The sequence below is a fragment of the Heliangelus exortis genome, chromosome 19 (genome assembly GCF_036169615.1).
Source record: "Heliangelus exortis chromosome 19, bHelExo1.hap1, whole genome shotgun sequence".
Lineage (NCBI taxonomy): Eukaryota > Metazoa > Chordata > Aves > Apodiformes > Trochilidae > Heliangelus > Heliangelus exortis.
In genome coordinates, this window is record NC_092440.1 from 1,952,273 (window position 1) to 1,973,611 (window position 21,339).

Here is a 21,339-nt window from a genome sequence, read left to right on the forward strand (position 1 = left end):
CCGGGCTCCTCTCGCTGCGGTTCTGCTCCGTCCCGTTATCCCGGTGTTACTCCCTGCGTCCCGGTACCGCTCCAGTTTCCTTATCCCGATACTGGTCCTAGTCCCGTTGTAGCAGCGCCGCTCCTCTTCTTTTATCCTGGTGTCCATCCCTCCCGGGCGCTCTGCTCCGAACCGAACCGGGCAGCCTGAGCTGGGTCCCCCGCAGATTCCCGGGTCACCCTTGTTCCCCGGGCACGGTTCCGGTTCGCTGCCGGGTCCTAGTGCCCCACCAGACCACTCCTGCCCATGCGCAGAGCGAGCACCGCCCCGCCGGCCGCCAGAGGGCGCCGCTTCCCCTGGCCTCCTCCCGAGGCAACCTCGCTCCGCCCCCTCGCTTTTGAGCGGCGTCTCTTTTATCTAATCACATCGTTCTTTATCCACTATGAGCCTCTCCATTGGCTCAGGCGGCCCGCTGGAGGCGGGACTAATCTGTGTGGGAGCCAATGGGGTTTCGGAGGGGGGGTGTGGGGCGCTGCGCGGGGCAGCAGGCAGGCAGTGGCGGGGCTGCCCGCCGCCATGGCGGTGTTACCGCGCTGAGCCGCCCGCCTCGCCATGGCCGGAGCCATAGCCTCCCGCATGAGCTTCAGCTCCCTGAAGAGGAAGCAGCCCAAGACCTTCACCGTCCGCATCGCCACTATGGACGCCGAGATGGAGTTCAGCTGCGAGGTGACGCCCGGGGCCGGGCTGGGACTCCCGGGGAAGGGGGGGGTAGCGGCTGAGGTGGGCCGGGCCCCGCTGAGGGGAATCCCGCGGCCTTTCCCCACCCCTCCGGGCCTTCCCCGGGGCTGGCAGCGTCCATAAGCCCGGCAGGGGAGCCGGGGAATGGGTCCCGGTGCCGTGGTGGGTGGGGCTGGGGCCTGCAACCCCCTGCCCCTGGGAGGGACCGCGACATCGGGGCTGCTCGGGGGGCGGGGGGGGTGTGGGCCCTTCGGCTGAGCCCTGGCTGGGCTTCTGCTATGCCCAGGACCTGACTCCGGGCTGGTTTCGGTGTAATTCAGAGTTGGTTTGCCGTCAGAGGTCCAGCTGCGTGCGGACCGATCCCCGGTGTCAGCCCCGGTCCGGTCCAAAGCGCTCAGCAAACCCACGTGGATGGAGTTCGGGAGGTCCCGAGGGTCGTTCCTGGGGGGCTGTGCTTCCCACTGCTCTGCTTTTTCTTGGACACTTTTTTTTTTTTTGTGGGGGTCCTTGGTTATTGTCAAACCTTCTTTCCCCCCCCCCCGGCAGGTGCTGTCCCGAGGGGTTATTGTCTGGGTTATTGTCCCAGAATTTTCAGCACATCCAGAGGGATTGGACACATAGACATCCACCTCTGCCTGGTCGGATTTCTTTATTCCATAGCTTTTATTCCATAGCTTTTATTCCATAGCTTTTATTCCATAGCTTTTATTCCATAGCTTTTATTCCATAGCTTTTATTCCATAGCTTTTATTCCATAGCTTTTATTCCATAGCTTTTATTCCATAGCTTTTATTCCATAGCTTTTATTCCATAGCTTTTATTCCATAGCTTATAATTCATTAGTCTGATCCAAATCCTGATGGAATCCTGGAAGTGAGGGGCTTTTGTCATTGTAAATTTTCCTGCTCTTGAGCAATCTGTTGTCACCTCTGAAGAACTTTCTGCCTTGCCCAGGGATTAAAGATTTCCTTCAGGCCCCTTGAGCTTCCCACCCAGCAGAGCTGAAGTCTCCTGGCTCCTTTCTCTGATGTTTCTCCAAGGATGCCACTTGTAACCTCTGATGAAAAGTAATACTTTTATTTAGGTGTTTAGTGTTGGGACTGGGGTTTTTGCATCAGAAAGGCAATGCTCTGGGGTGGTACTGTGCAACTTGTGCACCTGCTGAGGACTTCTTGGAGAGGTTTCTACCAAAAAAGCCTCTTACTGCAGATAGACTTCTCCAGCCCTTCTGGAAGCTCAGGAGCCGGGTGGGTTGTGCTGCTCAGGCCTCTGGTGTCTTGACAGAGCTGGGATATGGGGGAATCCAGGTGTTCTCCTGGGGTTCCCATCAGCAGAAGGACAGGGAGGTGTTGGAGCCCGTCCAGAGGAGGCCCTGGAGCTGCTGGGAGGGCTGGAGCAGCTCTGCTCTGGAGCCAGGAGGAGAGAGTTGGGGGTGTTGAGGCTGGAGAAGAGAAGCTGCAATGGGGAGACCTTAGAGCAGCTTCCAGTGCCTGAAGGGGCTCCAGGAGAGCTGGGGAGGGACTTGGGACAAGGACAGGGAGGGATGGGACAATGAGGAACAGTTCCAAGCTGCAAGGGCAGAGATTGAGATGAGATCTGGGGAAGAGATTCTTCCCTTTGAGGGTTCTGAGCCCTGTCCCAGAGTGCCCCCAGAAGCTGTGGCTGCCCCATCCCTGGCAGTGCTGAAGGTTGGATGGGGCTTGGAGCACCCTGGGCTGGTGGGAGGTGTCCCTGCCCATGGCAGGGGTGGCACTGGGGGAGCTTTAAGGTCCCTTCCCACCCAAACCAGTCTGAAATTCTGTGATTCAGCAACACCTGAGTGCAGGTGGGTCAGGAGCTGTTTCACACCACACAGCTGAGGTGTGTTTTACTCCAGCCCAGGACAGCTCAGCTTCTGGGGTGGGTTTTATTCAAGCAGTCCTGCTCCCTGGCCACCTCTCTGTCCTCACCTTTGGTCCTTGCAGGACTATGGGGAAGCTCCTTGGCTTGCTGATTCTGCAGAAGTCCCCAGCCCCACACAGCTGGGTCAGGCACACCCTGCAGCCTCCCAGGGCTGGGGCTGGGGTGAGGGAGGGGGTGGGAAGGTGGCACAGGGAGGGTTTGGCTTGGTCCTTGCTGCAGCAGCTGCTCACGGGAAGACCTGGAGTTGGGAGCAGAGCCTTAGACCCAGTGTGATCTCAGCTTCTCCAAAGGTGGGAGAATTGGTGAGCTGGGGAGGACTCTGCTCCTTCCTGAAGGGATCTCTCCTCTGTCTGAAGGGCTGCTGGGCTGGGAGAGGAGCAGGCAGCATGATGTGTGGCCCTGTGTCTGTGTGCACTGGCTTGGTGGGCTTCTTGAGGTAGGAAGGAGGAGTGGTGGCCCAAGGAGGGTGAAACTTCCTGCACAAACACACTCTGGGGGATGGGTGAATCCTGGAATCCCAGAATGTCAGCATGGAAGGGACCTCAAGGAGCACCTGCTCCAACCCTTCTGATGTTATTGAGATGTCCCAGCACCCACCGAGCTGAGACTTCAAACTTTCCAAGGTGGGGGAACCCACCCCTTCCCCTGGGAGACCATCCCAATGTCTGACTGTCCTCAGGGGAAAAAATTGTCCTTGTTTTTAATGGGAATCTCCCCAGGAGCCACTTGTGCCCATCCCATTGTCTTGTCCATGGGATTCCTTGGAAATCAGGAGTCTCCCATCTTCTCTGTAGCCCCCTTTAAGCACTGGAACATGGTAATAAGGTCTCCCCTGAGCCTTCCCAAGGCTGAACATTCCCACTTTTCTCAGTCTCTCAGGTGCTCCAGTACTCTGGTCATCCTCATGGCTCATCCCTGGACCCTCTCCAGCCCATCCACATCCTTTCTGGAGAGCAGGGCCCAAAACTGGGTGCAGTTCTCCAGGTGTGGTCTGACAAGTGCTGAGTGGAATGTTGACTTTTTTATCTCTGAAGGTGGAAGGAGGCACAGGGGCAATCACCCTCCTGTGCTCTTTGGGTGGTTCTTGAGTTGTCTTTTTGTGGCCTGGGTGCCTTGCCTTTGGACACCAGGATCCTCCAGGCTGGCAAAGAAAGAGATCTGAACCCCAGGATCATCCAAGGTTGGCAAAGAGATCTCTGAGCTCAAATCCAATCATCAGCCCAACCCCACTGTGCCCCCTCAAGTGCCACATCTGTGTGGTTTTGGGGCACCTCCAGGGATAGTGACTCCACCACTGCCCTGGGCAGCCTGTTGGGAGCTGGTGGCTTGTTGGGAAGTCTCTTGGGTAGCCCATTGCTGAAGGGCACACTGCTCCCTGGCCAGGGAACCACTGCTGGTGCTGTCCCTCCTCTTCTGGCCACGGCCACCTCCTGGCTTCACCAAGGGGATGAGCTGAGGCTTCAGCACCTCTGCTTGTACCCCTGGAGTACCCTCTGCTCCCTTCTTTGGGAGGGTTGTCCCACTGGAGCAACAGTCCAGCAGGTGGAGGAAGGAGCTCAGAGATGTTCTGGTGCCTTAGCCACACCTCAGCATCACCCTCCCTGCACTTCCAGCCTTCTCCTGAGCTTTCCCGGGTTGCTTTCACCCTTTTTTTTTTTCTTTTCCAGAGGCTGGGGGCCTGGTGAGGTAGTGATGGGCATTGGTTGTGGTGCTGGGAAAGGCATTGGAGCAGTCAGCACTTTGCTGCTTGGGATTCAGAGAACTGCTTTTGGGGTTTAGGCTTGGGTTTTTGGTTGTTTTTTTTTTTTTTGGTTTTTTTTCTTAAAACTTTGTCCCAGAGTTCTCCAGCTGTGTGCTCTGTGTTGTCACTCCCCAGCCCCACGGTGTGGGGCAGAGGTGATGTCCTCACCTCCAGGTGGTGACAGAAGGCTGAGGCCTCAGGGCTGGACTGAAGGTCCCTGGGTGCAACCTGCAGAGCCCCAGCTCCTCTCCCAGCACTCCCTCTTCTCCTCAACTCCCCCAGCACTGCTGTGGCTGAGGGGGACCTCAGTTGGCTGGGTTAATTTTTTCCCCACTGCCCCCTAGAAATTCCCAGCTCTCTATTCGAAGAGATTAAACCCAATTTGCATCTGTTTACTCTGCTAATGGTGCCTCTAAATTGAGCCTCAACCTACAGCAATTCACAGAAATGAAATTTTAATCTTTCTAACACAGTGATGAAGCTTTAATAATCACAGTTGGGTTTTTCACTTGAAAGGCTTCTGATTTGTTTGGGGAGAACTGGGAGGCACAAAGTGAGTGCCTACCTTTTTGTTTGAACCTGGCACCTAATTAATTGGTAGCATCTGGAGGAAGGAGAGACATTTGCATAGCTCAGTTCCCAGTTGATCCCAGTTCACAGCTCAGTCCCCCACTTGAACCAATCCTTGGCTGCTGCCCCTTGTGAGGAGGCCCTCAGAGAGCCCCTGTGGGTCCCTTGGATTCTGTGCTTGGAGGAATCCTCTTGGAAAGGCTTTGATGGGCAGCACCAGGGGTGACAGTGCTGGAGTCACCACTCAAAAGGTGTTTTAGGTGTTGGTGTGGAGTTCTCCAGGGTGTGATCAGCACCCTGGTGCCAGGAGCCTGTCCTGGGTTCTTCCACCTTGAAGCAGTGGATGTGGTGCAGGTTTTGGTGGTGCCTCTCCAGGGGAGGGTTCCTGGCAGAACCTCTTCAAACCTCCTGGGATTTTCCAGTCTGTGTCTTCCACAAAAAATGCCCACAAAGATGATCCGGGGGTTGGAACACCTCTGCTCTGAGGAGAGGCTGAGGAGCTGGGATTGTTCAGCCTGGAGAAGACTCCAGGGGGACCTCAGAGCTGCCTTCCAACACCTGAAGGGAACCTACAGGAAGGCTGCAGAGGGAATTTTCATCAGTGTCCAATGATAGAAGGGGAAATGGAAAGGGAATTTTCATCAGTGTCCAATGATAGAAGGGGAAATGGAAAGGGAATTTTCATCAGTGTCCAATGATAAAAGGGGAAAAGGAAAGGGAATTTTCATCAGTGTCCAATGATAGAAGGGGAAAAGGAAAGGGAATTTTCATCAGTGTCCAATGATAGAAGGGGAAAAGGAAAGGGAATTTTCATCAGTGTCCAGTGATAGAAGGGGAAATGGATTTAAACTGAAGGAGAAGAGGTTTAGGCAGGGTCTTAGGAAGAAATTCTTGAGTAGTGGTGAGACCCTGGCCCAGGCTGCCCAGAGGAGCTGTGGCTGCCCCCTCCCTGGGGGTGTTCAAGCCCAGGTTGGATGGGGCTTGGAGCATCCTGGGTTGGATGAGAGATGTCCCTGGGCATGGCAGGGGGGTTGGAGAGGAGCTCTGAGCTCCCTTCCAACCTCATTCAGCCCAGCCCTGCAGCAGGATGGCCACAGCTGCTCTCAGGCTGGGCTCCCAGGTGCAGTTTTTGACCTCCAGGAACCAAATTCAGGCTGGATGGGAGGACCCATGCAGCTCTCTTGTGGTGGTTTTGCCCATCTTTGCCTCCTTCTCCTCCTCTCCACATCCCAGCACCCTTTCTGAAGGGGATGGGGTTTTTTTCTTTAGCCTTTTCCATCGTGCCTGAAGCCCACGGGGTTGCTTCATCAAGGTGCAGCAGCCCAGCTGCCTCCCTAAGCAGCTCCTGTGTGAAAAATTCTGGAGGAAAAAAAATGAACAGAAAAGCTTCACAACCACCTTAAAAAAGCAAACTCCAAACATGTGATCCATAAACATTCAAGCAGCAAGAAGAGACAGGCTGTGAGTGCTGGTACAGCCTGTTACTGCTTGAAGCTGAAGCTGTTCCTCCCTGTCCAGCCAATAAAGGATATTTTAAACCCAGTGCCCCACTGGGTGCAGGGCCAGTTGGATGAGGTTGGTTGTAAAGCTTATTCTGTTGGCTTGGAAATAGTTGAGACCCAATTTCAGCAGTGGTGTGGCCAAGCAGGAGTTTCTTTGTCAGCAGACGTGGGGAGCTGTGCAGCTGAGCTGCAAAAGCTGATCCTCTGGGAGCCCTGCAAGCCAAGATGTTGGCAGTCAGAATCCCAGGGCCAAGCAAGGTTTTGTGGAAGTGGTGTCCCAGGAAATGGGGGTGGGGTTTGGAGCTCTGTCCAATGGCTCCACTAAAATAAAAAGGGGAGAGAAGGAAAGCAGGGAGCAGAGCACCTCCAGCTTCCTCCTGCCCTGCCCAGCATCCAGGGGGGGATTTGTAAAGCTTCTGAGATGCTGAGCAGCAGCTGGGAGAAGGGAGAGGAGAGGAGAAAGGGAGAGAGGGAGAGGAGAAAGGGAGAGAGGGAGAGGAGAAAGGGAGAGAGGGAGAGGAGAAAGGGAGAGAGGGAGAGGAGAAAGGGAGAGAGGGAGAGGAGAAAGGGAGAGAGGGAGAGGAGAGAGGGAGAGGAGAGAGGGAGAGGAGAGAGGGAGAGGAGAAAGGGAGAGAGGGAGAGGAGAAAGGGAGAGAGGGAGAGGAGAAAGGGAGGGAGAGGAGAGGAGAAAGGGAGGGAGAGGAGAGGAGAAAGGGAGGGAGAGGAGAGGAGAAAGGGAGGGAGAGGAGAGGAGAAAGGGAGGGAGAGGAGAGGAGAAAGGGAGGGAGAGGAGAGGAGAAAGGGAGGGAGAGAGGGAGAGGAGAGGCAGTAACCTCTCTCCATGCTGCTGAGCTTCTGCAAGCCAGCAGGGATTTACCTGGGAAGGATGACTCTGGGGGCAGAAGCAGCTATTTTAAAAGCTTGAGAACTAATCCCCCCTCAGCTCCCAGATGATCTTTAGCAGAGAGGTGGGTACCAGCTGGCAAGGTGATGTTCTGGTTCCTCAGCATGCCTGCCTGCCCCAATCTGGCCCTGAGCTGTTGCCTTGCTGCTGCTCTCTGTTTCCAGCCAAGACTCAGGGAGGATGGGCTGTTTCCTCACTTCGTGTCTTGGAGGGGTTTCTGCCAAAAAACAAAAGTCAGAAGTTGTGCCAATTCCCAGCAGTGCCAGGTGGGAGGTAATTTTTCAGCCCTGCTTTGCTTGGTGCTGTTGGGTTCTGCATTCCCTTAGCCCTGTGCAAGTTGTGATGGGCACAGATCCTCTTCAGCTTTTCCCTCCCTGAAACATTCCCTGGGTCCCCAGGGTCCCTTCTGAGCTGGTGACAAAGCTCCATGCTACCCAGTGCCCTCCAAAGATCCCTCAGAACCACTGTCAATCCTGGCTCTGCTTAACCCAGAGGAGTTGTGGTGATACAGAGGGGAAGGAGGGGAGGGGTTTAGGGCAGGAAATCTTTCTCTCTTGGTGGATCCGTTCCAGTTTTTATGCCATTTAATAGTTGGGGTTTTTTTTGTCTTTTGTACATTTCAAGGAGGTGCTTTCTGAAATGAAAAGTTACTTGAACAGGGAAGCAGCCCTGAAAACCATCTCCTTGAAGCTGGGAAGCAGCACTTGGGTAGAAATGAGAAGAAAAGTGGAAGAGAGAGGCGTTTGACAGCACACAGGGGTCAGCTGTGCTGCAGCCAGACGTAACCCCACCATTGCCAAGCTGACCCTCCTAAGCAGCTCTGGCTTTTTAGAGCCCAGCTTGCCTTTCCCTGGGGGAAGCTGTCTGTTTCCAGTGCTCAAAAGACCAGGTCAGGCTTGTGGAATATTCCTTTGGTTGTCAACAAAACCAGCTCCCACCCACAGAAGGCTCAGCCCTGAGGTTCTCGCCCTGCCTGGGCCTTCCAAATAGAGATTGGAGGGGATTTGGAGTAACCTGCTCTAGTGGGAGGTGTCCCTGCCCATGCAGGGGGGTTGGAGGATCTTTAAGGTCCCTTCCAACCCAAATCAGTCTGTACTTGTGTGAGTCCCAGGGCTGTGCTGCTGGCAGTGGCACTGAAACAGCTCCATCTGACCTTGCAGCTCTGAGCATCCCTGGCATGGGGTGAGCAGAGGCCCCTGTTGGGTTGAAATCCCTCTCTCAGCCTCTTGGAGCTTCTGGTTCTCTTGCATTGAGTCTCTGCTTTGTCCTTTAACTCTTCAAGCTCTTTAACTCCCCCGGGAAGCCAGGCTGAGGGATTGGGGTTGTTCAGCCTGGAGAAGAGGAGGCTCCAGGGGGACCTTAGAGCAACCTTCCAGTATCTGAAGGGGCTACAAGAAAGCTGGGAGAGGGCTTTGGACACAGGGGTGTGATGAGAGGACAAGGGGAAATTATTTAAAACTTGAATAGGGGGGATTTAGATTAGATATTAGGGAAAAACTGTTTGGTGTGAGGGTGCTGAGCCCCTGGTTGCCCAGGTTGCCCCCAGAAGCTGTGGCTGCCCCATCCCTGGCAGTGCTGAAGGTTGGATGGGGCTTGGAGCACCCTGGGTTGGTGGGAGGTGTCCCTGCCCATGGCAGGGGTGGCACTGGGGGAGCTTTAATTTCACACCATTCTTTGGTGTGAAATTGGGGTCCTTTGGGACATCCTTGTCCTTTCTGCCTCTCCTGCTCAGCTCAGCACCACAGCCATGAGCTCAGCGTGTGCCCTGCTCAGGCTGACCCCACCAAATCTGCTGGGCTGTTCCAGCTGCCTGGTCATGCCTGGGTGCCTTTTTTGGCCTCCTTGGTGGTTCAAGGAAATAGATTTTAATTAAAAGCTCATTATTGAGTTGTCCTGTAGCAGTAGTAAATAAAAATAACTTTTACAGCCCTTGTCTTGCAGCTCAGTAAGCAGCAATTTGGAGGTATTTGACATCAGTTTATTTTTTTTTTTAAATGAAGGGTTAGCACATGTTTCATACTCCACTTGCTCCAAATGGGCTTTAAATACTAATAAATGGCTCTCTGCACATTCCTGTTATCATCCAAATCCAGAAGGAGAATTTAATGTGGTCTGCAGCCTCCAGATTCTCTCTGTTCCAGTCAGAAAGTGCTGGGGGTGCTTTGTTTGTGCACCTCCTGGTGGGATGCAGGACAGATCCAGCTGCCCCATTTGTTGTTGGGGGGATGTTCTGCTCAGCCCCTGCCCTCTCCCCTCTGCCATCTCCCTCCCTGCTCAGTGCAGAGGTGTCACATCCTCAAGGCAAAGCTTTGTTCCATATGGGAGTAACATCTCAGGGAGGGGGCTGAGCACCGTGGCCCTTTCCTGGGTGGTCTCTAAGACTCTCCCATCATCACAACAGGGGCTCTGCACATCCCTAGCCTAGAGCTAACACTAAAACAATCCATTAAGGCAAAAAACCATTTTCTGTATTATTCAAGGTACAGTAAAATGTTTTATAGATATTAATCACTTCTTCAAGGTCGTGCTTGAACCCAGTGCCCTGCCTCCTTCCATGTGCAGGGTGAGGAGGGGTCGTGGTGAGGTCTGTGCTCTGGGGAGCAGTGTGCCCAGGCCAAGCTGGTGAGTGCTGTCTCAGTCTCCTGTCACTCATTTGTGTCCTTATTCCCCAGCCTGACCCCAGGGCTGCTTTCTCTTTGTGACAACAAGGAGGCCAGGTCTCCCCCTGCCATCCCCAAGTTCTGTCACCTGGAGGCTGGCCCCCTCCTTGTGATCTGAGGAGAGCTTCTGGTGGGAGGAAACTTCATCTTAAATGGTAAAAAATGTTGTCTTTTAATTTTTTTGCCCCCCTTTTCCAGGGACCTGGGGGAAATTCAGTTTGACATCGTGGGAGGAAAAGCATCAGCCCTGTGCCAGGGGGCTTTGGGAATCGTTTTTCTCTCTCCCCCCCTGCTCAGCCCTCTCTGGTCAGGACTGTTGCACCCTCTTGTGCCCTTTTTTTTGGTAGCACTTGGCCTCCCTACTTTTCACCCCCTGGGTGGGGATCTCAGCCTGCCCACTGGTTTTCACACCTGGTTTCTCAGCTCATTAGCTAAGGAGCACTTGTGAAGCCTGACAGAAAGGTGCTGAGCTGAAATAAATTGTCCAGTTGCCTGCTAGTTGGAAATGAGTCTCAGTGCAGGTTAATAAATAATGCAAACCCTGTTAATAGAAACCAAATGCCATGTGTCTGCTGGAGAAAAAGATGATGCCAATAACCCAGACTGGAAACATTCTATTTTACCACTGGCTGCTACTGCTGCGTTTCAAGTGTTTAGTGCTGTTTCCTTCAAATGCTTTGCTGATAAATGGAGAGGCAAGAACATCAATCCCAACTCAGCAGAGCAGCAGAGCTCAGGGGTTGTCCACAGATCCTTTCAGTTTGGGATCTTCCAACAACCCAGAGAGGGATGGGAGGATGAAGGGACTTGAGCACCTCTGCTGTGAGACTGAGAGCCCTGGAGAAAAGAAGGCTGAGAGGGGATCTCAGGAATGTCCCTCAATATCTGAGGGGTGGGGGGGCAAGAGGAAGGAGCCAATCTCTTCCCAGTGGTGCCCAGTAACAGGCCAAGGGATACTGGGCTGAAGGAAGAACATGGGAAGTTCCAGCTCAACCTGAGGAGAAACTTCCTGACTGGGAGGGTGAGGGAGCCCTGGCCCAGGCTGCCCAGAGAGGTTCTGGAGTCTCCTTCTCTGGAGCCTTTCCAACCCCCCTGGATGTGTTCCTGGGTGCCCTGCCCTGGGGGATCCTGCTGGGGCAGGGGGTTGGATGGGATGAGCTCCAGAGGTCCCTCCCAACCCCTGGCATTCTCGGATTCCCTGATGCCTGCAGCTCTCCCAGGAGGTGACGTGGTCACATCCCATGGGAAGAGCTGTGTCAGGTGGGGGTTGCTGATGAAGATTTTTTTTTGGGGGGGGAGGTTGAGCTTTCTTCCAGCACCGTGCTCTGGTGGGTGTCTGGGAGGGGTTTTTTTCTGCCCTGTTTTCTCCTCTTTGTTTGGTTTGCAGGAGCTCGGAGCAGTTTGCAAAATTGTCTTTGGGCTTCAGGTGTCACTTTAGTGCTGGGCTGGGGAGCTGCCAGCCTGTCCTGGCTCTCCTGCCCACCAGCTTTCTTCATCTCTTTTTCTTCTTCATTTTCTTCCTGGGTTTGGGTTTGGGTTTGATGGCCAGGAAATGTGGCAGGCAGTGAGATGGGGCCTCTCAGGTCAGGGTAAGGAGGTCCTGGACCTCTAAACCAGTTGGAGTTCAGCTGTTAAAAGCTGCCACTGGGATGCAGATGGTCCTTTTAAGTACCAAGGCATGGAGTGAGCTCATGCATGGTGAAATCAAGGTGGCTGCTGGTCCATTTCTGCATTTAATGAAGGTAATTTAACAGAGAACATTTGGCAAGGCTGTGGTTGGAGACCTGAGCACCACGCAGGCAGGAATGTGAAATCTTATTTCTGCCATAACCTACACGTGCAGTGACAGAGCAGCAGTGTAAAATGGAGCAGCAGAAGCAATCATTTCAAATAACCCCATCACCAGATCAAAATTGCAGAGGGGAGGAAAACACAGTTGCTGGAAAACACAGTTGCTTTCCTGCTGGCTCCTGGTTTTTTTGGAACAAGCTGGCAGCTTGGTTTCAGGGCTGCTCCAGCTGGTCCCATGGAGTGGAAAAGTTTGGGGGGGGATATTTGGTGGGGAATAAGAGTGAAACTCTGGCACAGGTTGGTTCAGTGAGGAGCTGCAGGAGGTAGAATTGGTGGGGTTACAGCCCACAGCATGGCTGGAGCTTCCAAATCCCATGGGATGTGGAGTGATGGGTGGGGAGGAGAAGCTCCCATCAGGAGCAGGAGCCTCTCCTGGGTAAGTAATGGGCTGAAATGTGGTCTCTGCAGAAAAGGGGGGGAAAACCAAACCCAGACAAACAGATAATGTTTTATGCAAAGCAGTTTAATCCTGGTGTAGAATCAGCCCTTTTCTGGCAGCCTGGTTTGATGTGCCTGGAGGAGTGGTGCAGAACAGCTCTTGAGATGTCTTGCTGCTTTTTGGCTGAGCCCTCAAATTAACCTCCCTCTTAAAAATAATAGTCAGGGGCAGGGCTGCAGTCTGAGCCAGGCTGTGCCGAGCTGGAGCTCATCACAGGGACTGGAGGCTGAGGAAATGTGTGAAATGAGTGGTTTATAATTACAGCACTGCAAACCTTCCTCCTCCTCCTGCCTCCTGACCTCAGGGTGCTGACAGCGCTTGACGGGAACCACGGAGAGGCTGAGCGAGCCGTCCGGGGGTGGTGATTTTTTGGAGGAGGGAGTCGACTTGATTCTATTCTGGGACTGTGTGTGTGTGTGTCCTGGGAAGGGGGAGAAGACAACGAAATCCTCATTTAATCAGATCCAGCTGCCTGGCAGTCAGCTTGTCCTCATCAGCTTTGCCCACGAGGCGGCAGTGGGTGACAGCGGGAGCGCCGCGTTGTCCCGGCACTGCCACCCCCTTGGTATTGGTGGCATCCAGGTGGCACCAAGATGGAGTTGTAGTGACAGGAGCATGTGCTGAGCACCTCGGGCCCCAGGGCTTTAGAGTACTGGCCAGATGTCTTGGTCCAGCCGTTGCTTCCACCCCACAGATGGGAGAGCAGAGTGGCTTTGGCACATCAGATTCATTTGCTTTGTGTCCCTCTTCACCTTTCTGCCCCCCGGCACCTTCTGGTGTGATGAGCAAACTTCTGCAACGATGTAGATGTGGCTGCAAGTGTGCAAGGACACTCTGAGCAGGGCTGATTTCCTCTGCTTCTGAGCTGCTTTTTTTTGACCAATATTTTCAGCAAAGAAAACACTTTGACTCTACCAAAATGTGCTCCGGGAGAACTGCTGACTTCAGGGATGATTATTATGGGGTTTTTTGAGGTTTTTTTTTTTTCAGTGGCTCTGGACAAATGTGCTTCATACGCAGATTGTTCCACTTGGGGTTTTGGGGAGCAGGTTGCACCCCTGTCTGTGAGCTCCTGTTGGTGATGCTGGAGTTTGTGCCAGGCTTCCTGGGGCTCTGGGTAGAGCCACAAAGGGGTGCTCAGAGCAGGCTGTTGTTAGCAGTCTATGGCTCAAAATGGCTCAAAAGGAGCCTCAACAGACCCTGCAGGTCCTCTGCTGAGTGTTGGTGGGCTGTCAGAGGAAGACAGGGGGGAGGCTTATATACAGTGTTGTTTGCAGGAGTGGAGAAAATAAATCAGCTCTCAGTTTCCTGGTCAAGGAGGAGTTGGTGCTCAGCAGGTGAGGTCAGATGGATGTAACCTATGCTTCTTTAAGACCTTTCCTTAGCTGTGGAAGGTGCCTTCTCCACACTCCAAAGGCACTCCAAGGTGGAAAAGGAATGGATTTGTTTGAAGGGAGATGAAGTTCTGCAATCCATCTAACTCTGCTTCCTGTTTGCTTTCCTGCAGGTGAAGTGGAAAGGGAAGGACCTGTTTGATCTTGTGTGCAGGACCCTGGGACTCAGAGAAACCTGGTTCTTTGGGCTTCAGTACACTATCAAGGATACAGTGGCTTGGCTCAAAATGGACAAGAAGGTTGGAACCAAATTCTTCTTGAGAAGTGGTGTGGGATGACAAAGGAAAATGTTGGGGGGGGGGGGGGGCTTCTGATTACCCAAGGTCATGTTGTGTGTGACTGCAAAGCAGCCTTGGGTGAAGTGAATTTAAATCTCATCCCCAGGGCATCTGTACCTCACAGGGGGAGCCCACCCCAGCACCCTGTGAGCTGGGCAGCTTCAGCCTCTCCATACTGAATCCCTGAACTGAAGCATTCTGCAGACAGCTGTGCTGGGCTTGCATGTGAATCATGGCAATGAAACCTAAAAGTGTCTCTCCTGTGCCACTGAATGGCAAAACAGTTATCCAGGAAGGTCAAGGAAGGGGATTGTCCCCCTCTGCTCTGCTCTGGGGAGACCCCCGTGGGGTAAATCTGGGTCCAGCTCTGGGGTCCCCATCAGCAGAAGGGCAGGGAGGTGTTGGAGCCAGTGCAGAGGAGGCCCTGGAGCTGCTGGGAGGGCTGGAGCAGCTCTGCTCTGGAGCCAGGAGGAGAGAGGCCAGGAGAGGGGGTGTTGAGGCTGGAGAAGAGAAGCTGCAATGGGGAGACCTTAGAGCAGCTTCCAGTGCCTGAAGGGGCTCCAGGAAAGCTGGGGAGGGACTTGGGACAAGGGCAGGGAGGGATGGGATGAGGGGGAAGGGTTTCCAGCTGCAAGAGGGGAGATGGAGAGGAGATGTTGGGGAGGGAGAAATTCTTTGGGGTGAGGGTGCTGAGCCCCTGACCCAGGTTGCCCCCAGAAGCTGTGGCTGCCCCATCCCTGGCAGTGCTGAAGGTTGGATGGGGCTTGGAGCAACCTGGGCTGGTGGGAAGTGTCCCTGCCCGTGGCAGGGGTGGCACTGGGGGAGCTTTAAGGTCCCTTCCAGCCCAAACCAGTCTGGGGTTCTGTGAAAAGTGCAGTTGCATCTTGGCTTCTTGTCTTGTTGAGCTGCACAAAGAGCTGGGGAGGAGTGAAACCAGAGGTATGAAAAGGAGGTGGAGACCAGGGAGGAACCCAAGCCTGGTGCAGGGTAGGTTGGAACAGTGATAGATGTGGTTCTGTTTGTGGCCAGAGGATGTGCCACTAAAACCAGACAGTCATGGGGACACTGAGGGAGGTCTGGGTGTCTCACAAGTTTTAAACTGACATAAGTCTGACCTGGCTGGTGCCAGCATAGTGGAAAGGAAGCAGGGATCAACCTTGAAGTCCAGGAGGAGGTTGTGGAGGTGAGCAAGGAGTTCTGCTGGTGGCACAGCAGGGTAGAGCTCTGCCAGGTTGGGAAGAGGCAGTGTGCTGACAGCAGGTCAGGATCAGCCTCTCCCTCTTATTTCACATGCTCTTTGTGCCTGTTCATTTCCTTGCATCCTTTGAAGTGTCAGAAATGCTTGGTTGTTTTTTTTCTAACTGTGGTTTCTGAACTCTTTAGGATGGTTTGTCTGTTCTAGATGTCTAAAGTGGTTGACAAAAGGTGATCCCAAGGGAAGGAAGCTGGGTCTCAGCCCCAAGGAATAGAGCACTGAAGAAGTTGGGAAGAGTTACTGAGTGGCTCTTGTATTCCTACAGGTTCTGGATCATGATGTTCCAACAGAGGAACCTGTCACCTTCCACTTCCTGGCCAAATTTTATCCTGAGAATGCAGAGGAGGAACTGGTCCAGGAAATCACCCAGCACTTGTTCTTCCTGCAGGTAGGAGCTGTGTCTGTACACTGTTTTCCAGCCCCAGAGAGAAGGAGCTGGGGATGAGCAGAAGTGTGAGGTTTCAGGGTCAGAAAATTGCTCAGCAGAGCATGGCTCCTCCTCATTATGTTTCCACCTCTCCAAAGGGAGTTGTTTTCAACAACAAAAAACTTCTTAAAATAGGTCAAAGATGGTTTGTCTGGATGAAGGAGTCCCAGATGCCCAGACTTGCAGACTTTATAAACTTGCTGTCAGGAGTGGTGAGGTGATTTGTATCCTTGGTGTGAGGTAGAAATGAATCTGTGAGGTGTGGGGGGTGGGTGTCGATCAGGCTGAGGGGTGCTGGTTGCCTTGGTTACCTGATGGCATCCTGAGGGGAAGCTAAAGAATTTCCTCCTGGGGAACAGAGTGCAGCCAACCTGTTTGGTGTTCAGGCTGTCCAGCAGGGCACTGTGCAAAACATCCTGCAAACAACTGGAGCAGAAGATCCCAGAAGCCCAGCTCTGTTGGAGACTGATGGCAAAAGCAGAGGAGAAGGGGAAGACCTCCCAGACCCCCCCTTCCCCAGGAGCTCATGCCCTGATGTTGGAAACAGTGGTGAACACACCTTCAGGCTTTTTAATTTTTTATTTAAAGTATGCTGCCAAAGTTCTGTGTCCTGAGAACTCAGCTGATGTTTTTGTGGCAGTGCTGGTAGCAAAGAACCTCTGTCACAGGAGCTCCCTTTCAGACCAGCTGAATTTTCTGAAACTATGTCCTCTAAAGGGTTGTGTCTCTTATGGTTGCAGGGAGCAGAGTAGTCCTAGGCAGACTGCTGGATACTTCCTGGCATCTTGCAGCTGCTCTGTGGCTGTTGATTTGAAGTTTCTAAAAGAAAGAAATTTAAAAAATACAGAAGGACTCACAGCCTGAGCTTTTTTACACCAAGGGAGTGGCATCCTGGATTTGGATGCTCTTGGAAATCCCATTGCAGGCTTCAGTGTGCCCTGGCCTTTCAGCTGGCCAGCAAAGTGACTTCCTTGGTGCACCTCACTCTTCCAAAATTCTGTTCTTCAGAGCTGAAGGACCTCTGATTGCCAAGTACTGCTGTTAATTCCCAAGGCCTCGTGCACTTGTGTCTCTGCAGGGGTATTTTTAAGGGTCCCATTTGCCATGGGCTTTATCCTTGATGAGGAAAATGCTGTTAGCATCTTTGAAGAAAATTAGGGAGGAAAAGCACTTAAAGCTGTGGTTTAGAAATGCAGACCATGACTTCTCTACCAGAATTTCTGATGAGGAGGGGAGCCTGGGTACATGGGAAACCAGAGCACACATAAGCTTGCAAGCCCTCTTGTTTTTATCTAAATCCAGGAGAATATCTCCTGTGATTATGTTGTAACAAACTCTGAGAATTCAAAGCATGTTAAAAAGTCAAACTGATGTTGCTGCATCTCTGTGACAATCCATTTAAGTCTCCCAGGAAATAGTATGCTTTTTTCCCCCTTGACTTTATTCAGGAAAATTAAGTGTGCAAAACCAAAAAACATTGAACACGACAGGTTTAATTTTTTAATGCACAGAAGCCAGGAAACACAAAGCTGAGGCTTTTGGGAGCTGCACATTGGCTCTCCTGGGAGAATGCCCAGGGCTTTGCCTGCTGCTGAAAACACTGCCAGAGAGGTGGGTGGGTGGGTGCTGCTGGGGGGTTGGAGGGAATCAGCCTGCAGCACGGGTGGGTGCTGCCTTGTACACAGTCCTGGATGGCCCAGAGCACAACCTGCTCAGAGCCTCAGCTGCAAACTTCTTTTTTTTTTTAATTTGGTGGTGTGTCTCAGTGTCATCTCAACACAGAGCTGGTGCCTTAAGAGGTTTGATATCTGTATTTACATGGATGACTTTTCAACCCCCTTTCCTTCAGCAATGGCATAAAGGTTCTGTCATTTTTCCATCTGGAAATTCAGCTTTTCTTCACAAACCTTTGTGAAAAAGGTAGCCTGTGAAAACTTAAGCCCTTCACAGCCCCCAGAGACTTCCTGGGCCTGAATTGGAATTAGTGGTAGGAAAATTAAGTGTGTGCTTGGCAGCTGAAGTTAAACCAAGCTGCAGCCTGTGGCAGTGGTGTTACATCCTGCCCCACTGAATGTGTGGTTTGTGTCCTTTGCTGCTGCATGCAGGTGAAGAAGCAGATTTTGGATGAGAAGATCTACTGTCCTCCTGAAGCTTCTGTCCTGCTGGCCTCTTATGCTGTCCAAGCCAAGGTAGGCACAGGGGGGTTCTCTGTGTCCTGGGGGATGGGAAAAGAGGTGCTTTGCCACACACCTGCTTCCCAAGGAAGGGGAAGGCAGGGAGAGTTGTTGAAACTTGGGAACTGAGGGGACTCCACTGATGATTTTGCTTTCTCCACGCTGCTGGTTCCTGGCTGCCTTCAGACACTGGCCAGATTTTTGTTTTCTCTTTCCAGGAGCCTCTTTAGCAAGTGCCCAGCTTGTGAGCTTGCAGTGCCTGCTCAAGTGTGGCTCACTGCTGGAGCAGGTGAATTCCCCAAGCCCCTGCTGTTTTGGATCTTTTCCCTGTTTTTGCCACTGTAGCCAGAGGCAAAAGAGCTGTGGAGCTCCCAGCTCTGCTGCTTTCCCAGAATACCTGTCATCCTGATAACTGCTTTATTTGGAGGGCTACAGCTTGCCACAGAAATATTAGCATAGGGGATCTTTAAAGGGATCTTCCTGGCTTCTCCCTTTAGCTTGGGTTTGATCTTGTGGCCTCACTAGACAGGGAGGAGTCAGTGGACACTGAGTTTCTCTCATTCCTTGATTGAATTCTTTCTGGAGGCAGAGTCAAGTGTGTTTTGCTGTGGATTTATTTGGGAGAAGGCAGTTTTCCAGGCTGGAGCATGCAGCCTTAGGCAGCTTGCAGCAGCTCACAGCAGGGGGACTCCTGGGACAGAGTGAGCAGCCCTGGGTTCAGAAGTGGAGAGTTTGATGCAGGAGGGGATGCATTTCAGCCCTGTGGAACACAGGACATCTGCTGCTGCTGCTCAACTCAGGAGTCTTCTCACTTAGCTCAGTTTATGGCTGAAAAGATAATTTCCTGGGGAAAGGAGCAACAGGGCTCTGCTCACAGCCCAGCTCCATTATGGCTGTGGCCTTGTGGTCATGCTCAGTTCTGCCTCCTTGCATGGCTTGTGGCTGGCAGGAGCCATGGGCAGGTAGCCCTGTCCTGGCTCTGGTTCCTCTCCTGGAGGAGCAGAAGTTGGGTGGCTCTGCTCAGTGACACCTTCACTGCCTGAAGAGGGGGGCTGACCCAGGCTGGTTGGGAACAGAGGCTGTGTCCCCACTGTGGCTTTGGTGTGTTGCCACATGACCTTCCTCATCCCCCTTTGCCTCTGTGGCTGGCTGCAGCCCTGGGTGCTGTGCAGCAGCAGTGAGGTTTTTTGATGACAAATGTTTGAAATCACTAGAAAAAGCTGTTTCCTGCTCATAGGCAGAATATTGATGGAACAGTGTCTTGCTGGAGAGCCTCATCAGCCAGGACAAGACAAGTTGCTGTTAGAAATGTTTCTGTTTGTGTGAAACATTCATCACTCTTACTTCAGTCTGTGAGTAAAGACTTAGTTGTTTTTTTTCCTCCACCGACCTGCTGAGCTGAGGATACACAGGGGATAACTTTTCCTGTTACCAAAAGGAATAAACCACTGGGTAAATACTGAGTGCAGTTAACTCCTGGCCCTGGCAGCTTCTGCTCCTGTGGATCAGGAGAGGGGTGTAAATTAGTACAGTTCCTCCTCTTCCAGTGTGGCTGCTGACCTTGTGCTCAGGAGCACACTCAGCACTTGCTGGGCTGGAGGTCAGAGCAGTTCTCCCTCCCTTCAATTCTGCCCAGAGATGTGAGCAGGTAGGAGTGGGGTGCCTGTCCTGATCTTCCCTGGTTTGCTTTCTATGGCTTTTCCTTGCTGATCCCACAGGCAGGGGGGATCCCAACCCTTTTAGGTTGGGTTTTTTTCTCAGCTGAAAGCACGTCCTCAGTAGGGACCTAGGAAGAAAGATGCTGCAGGTCATCTCCTTCCAGTTAAATAGGATAATGATGTCCTTTGTGGGCAAGAAAGTGGCCACTGAGCCCAGTAATTTCACTAATACTGTGCTGATTTGCATGATTAGAGGAGTAATAGCCTGACATAGCTGTGTGTTTGCAGCCATTTGATTGACAGCCAGGTTGGTTTGTGCTGTTGTTGCAATAACCAAAGAAGCACCCAGGTCATAAAAATAAAAGCTTTATTTATTTCTATATCCTTGTATTCATTTAGGGAATTACTCTGTGTTTTCCCCTCTAACCCACCAACACTGCTTCCAGCTCCTGGAGGCAGTTCAGGTTTTAAATAGCCAGGAGGGATGTGGAATCAACTGAAAACCATGGCCTGGCAAGAAATGGCAAGGGCCAGGAGGTTCTTCCTTTGCTTGCCCCTTCAGTGCAAGTCACCCTCCCAGCTCTTCAAATCTTGTAGCACTAGCAAAGAGCTCTCTTATTTTTGTGGGATTTTTTTTTTCACTATCAATACTTGGTGTTAATAGTTGGAAGCTGAATGTGTCTCTATTTAGCCAGGTGTATGAATGAGGTAAAGGCAACTTGGTGTAAGCACAAGTATTAATCATGTAGTTCAGTTCACAGGAGCTGAAATTCCCTGACAGATTTGGAATAATGACTGAAATTGAAGAGGTCTTTAAAAGCATTGCTTTTGCAGAATCATTTGAGCCAACATCTACTGCAAGACTTTAGCCATTTGTTGATTTTTGACTTGTGAATAATTAATGTTCTCATCCAGATTCCTCCTCAGCACAAATATCCCTTTGGGACACAGAGATATTCCTCTCCAGGTGAAAAAATCACATAATCCAGACTTAGCCTTGGGTCTCCATGGTAGATCAGAACAGAAAATAATCACATTAATCCTATTTGCTATTATTTTCCTCACCTAAAAATGATTTATTTTCTGCCTCTCCAAGGTTACTGGAGCTCTTTCCTGTGTCAGTGCCAGAGCTTTCTGCCAGAGCTGTTCTCTTTTGATGTGGGTTCAAGGGATGTGTACCTGCTTTCCAGGCAGCCCCAAGCCCTTGGAAGACAGACACTCTGCTGAGCAGCCTCCTGAATGAAATCCCTGGTGGTTTTTGGTTACATGAATTGAAGTCAGAGCCAGTGTGAGTTGGTGAATGCTTCCATGAGCCAGCAATGTGCCCTTGTGGCCAAGAAGGCCAATGGCATCCTGGGGTGCATTAGAAAGGGTGTGGTTAGTAGGTCAAGAGAGGTTCTCCTCCCCCTCTATTCTGCATTGGTGAGGCCACACCTGGAGTATTGTGTCCAGTTCTGGGCCCCTCAGTTCAAGAAGGACAGGGAAGTGCTTGAAAGAGTCCAGCACAGAGCTACTGAGATGATTAAGGGAGTGGAACATCTCCCTTATGAGGAAAGGCTGAGGGAGCTGGGTCTCTTTAGTTTGGAGAAAAGGAGACTGAGGGGTGACCTCATCAATGTTTTCAAATATGTAAGGGGTGAGTGTCAGGGAGATGGAGTTAGGCTTTTCTCAGTGGTGACCAGTGATAGGACAAGGGGTAATGGGTGTAAATTGGAGCATAGGAGGTTCAAGTTGAATATCAGAAAAAATTTTTTTACTGTAAGGGTGACAGAGCCCTGGAACAGGCTGCCCAGGGGGGTTGTGGAGTCTCCTTCACTGGAGACATTCAAAACCCACCTGGACACGTTCCTAGGGGATGTACTCTAGG

At 52.1% G+C, this 21,339-nt stretch overlaps 1 protein-coding gene across 8 annotated transcripts in view; it reads left to right on the forward strand.

Annotated features, from left to right (window-relative positions):
* Nucleotides 1-509: 509 nt before the first annotated feature.
* NF2 (NF2, moesin-ezrin-radixin like (MERLIN) tumor suppressor) overlaps nt 510-21,339 on the forward strand; it is a 50,934-nt gene continuing 30,104 nt past the window's right edge. For all 8 annotated transcript variants that reach the window (XR_011729592.1, XM_071762655.1, XM_071762653.1 and 5 more), the window contains exons 1-4: nt 510-705; nt 13,794-13,919; nt 15,479-15,601; nt 17,746-17,829. Coding sequence is in view for 7 of the 8 variants with exons in the window: in XM_071762655.1 (XP_071618756.1) it covers nt 592-705; nt 13,794-13,919; nt 15,479-15,601; nt 17,746-17,829 (447 nt within the window). In the remaining variant the exon portion in view is untranslated. The remainder of the gene's footprint in view (nt 706-13,793; nt 13,920-15,478; nt 15,602-17,745; nt 17,830-21,339) is intronic.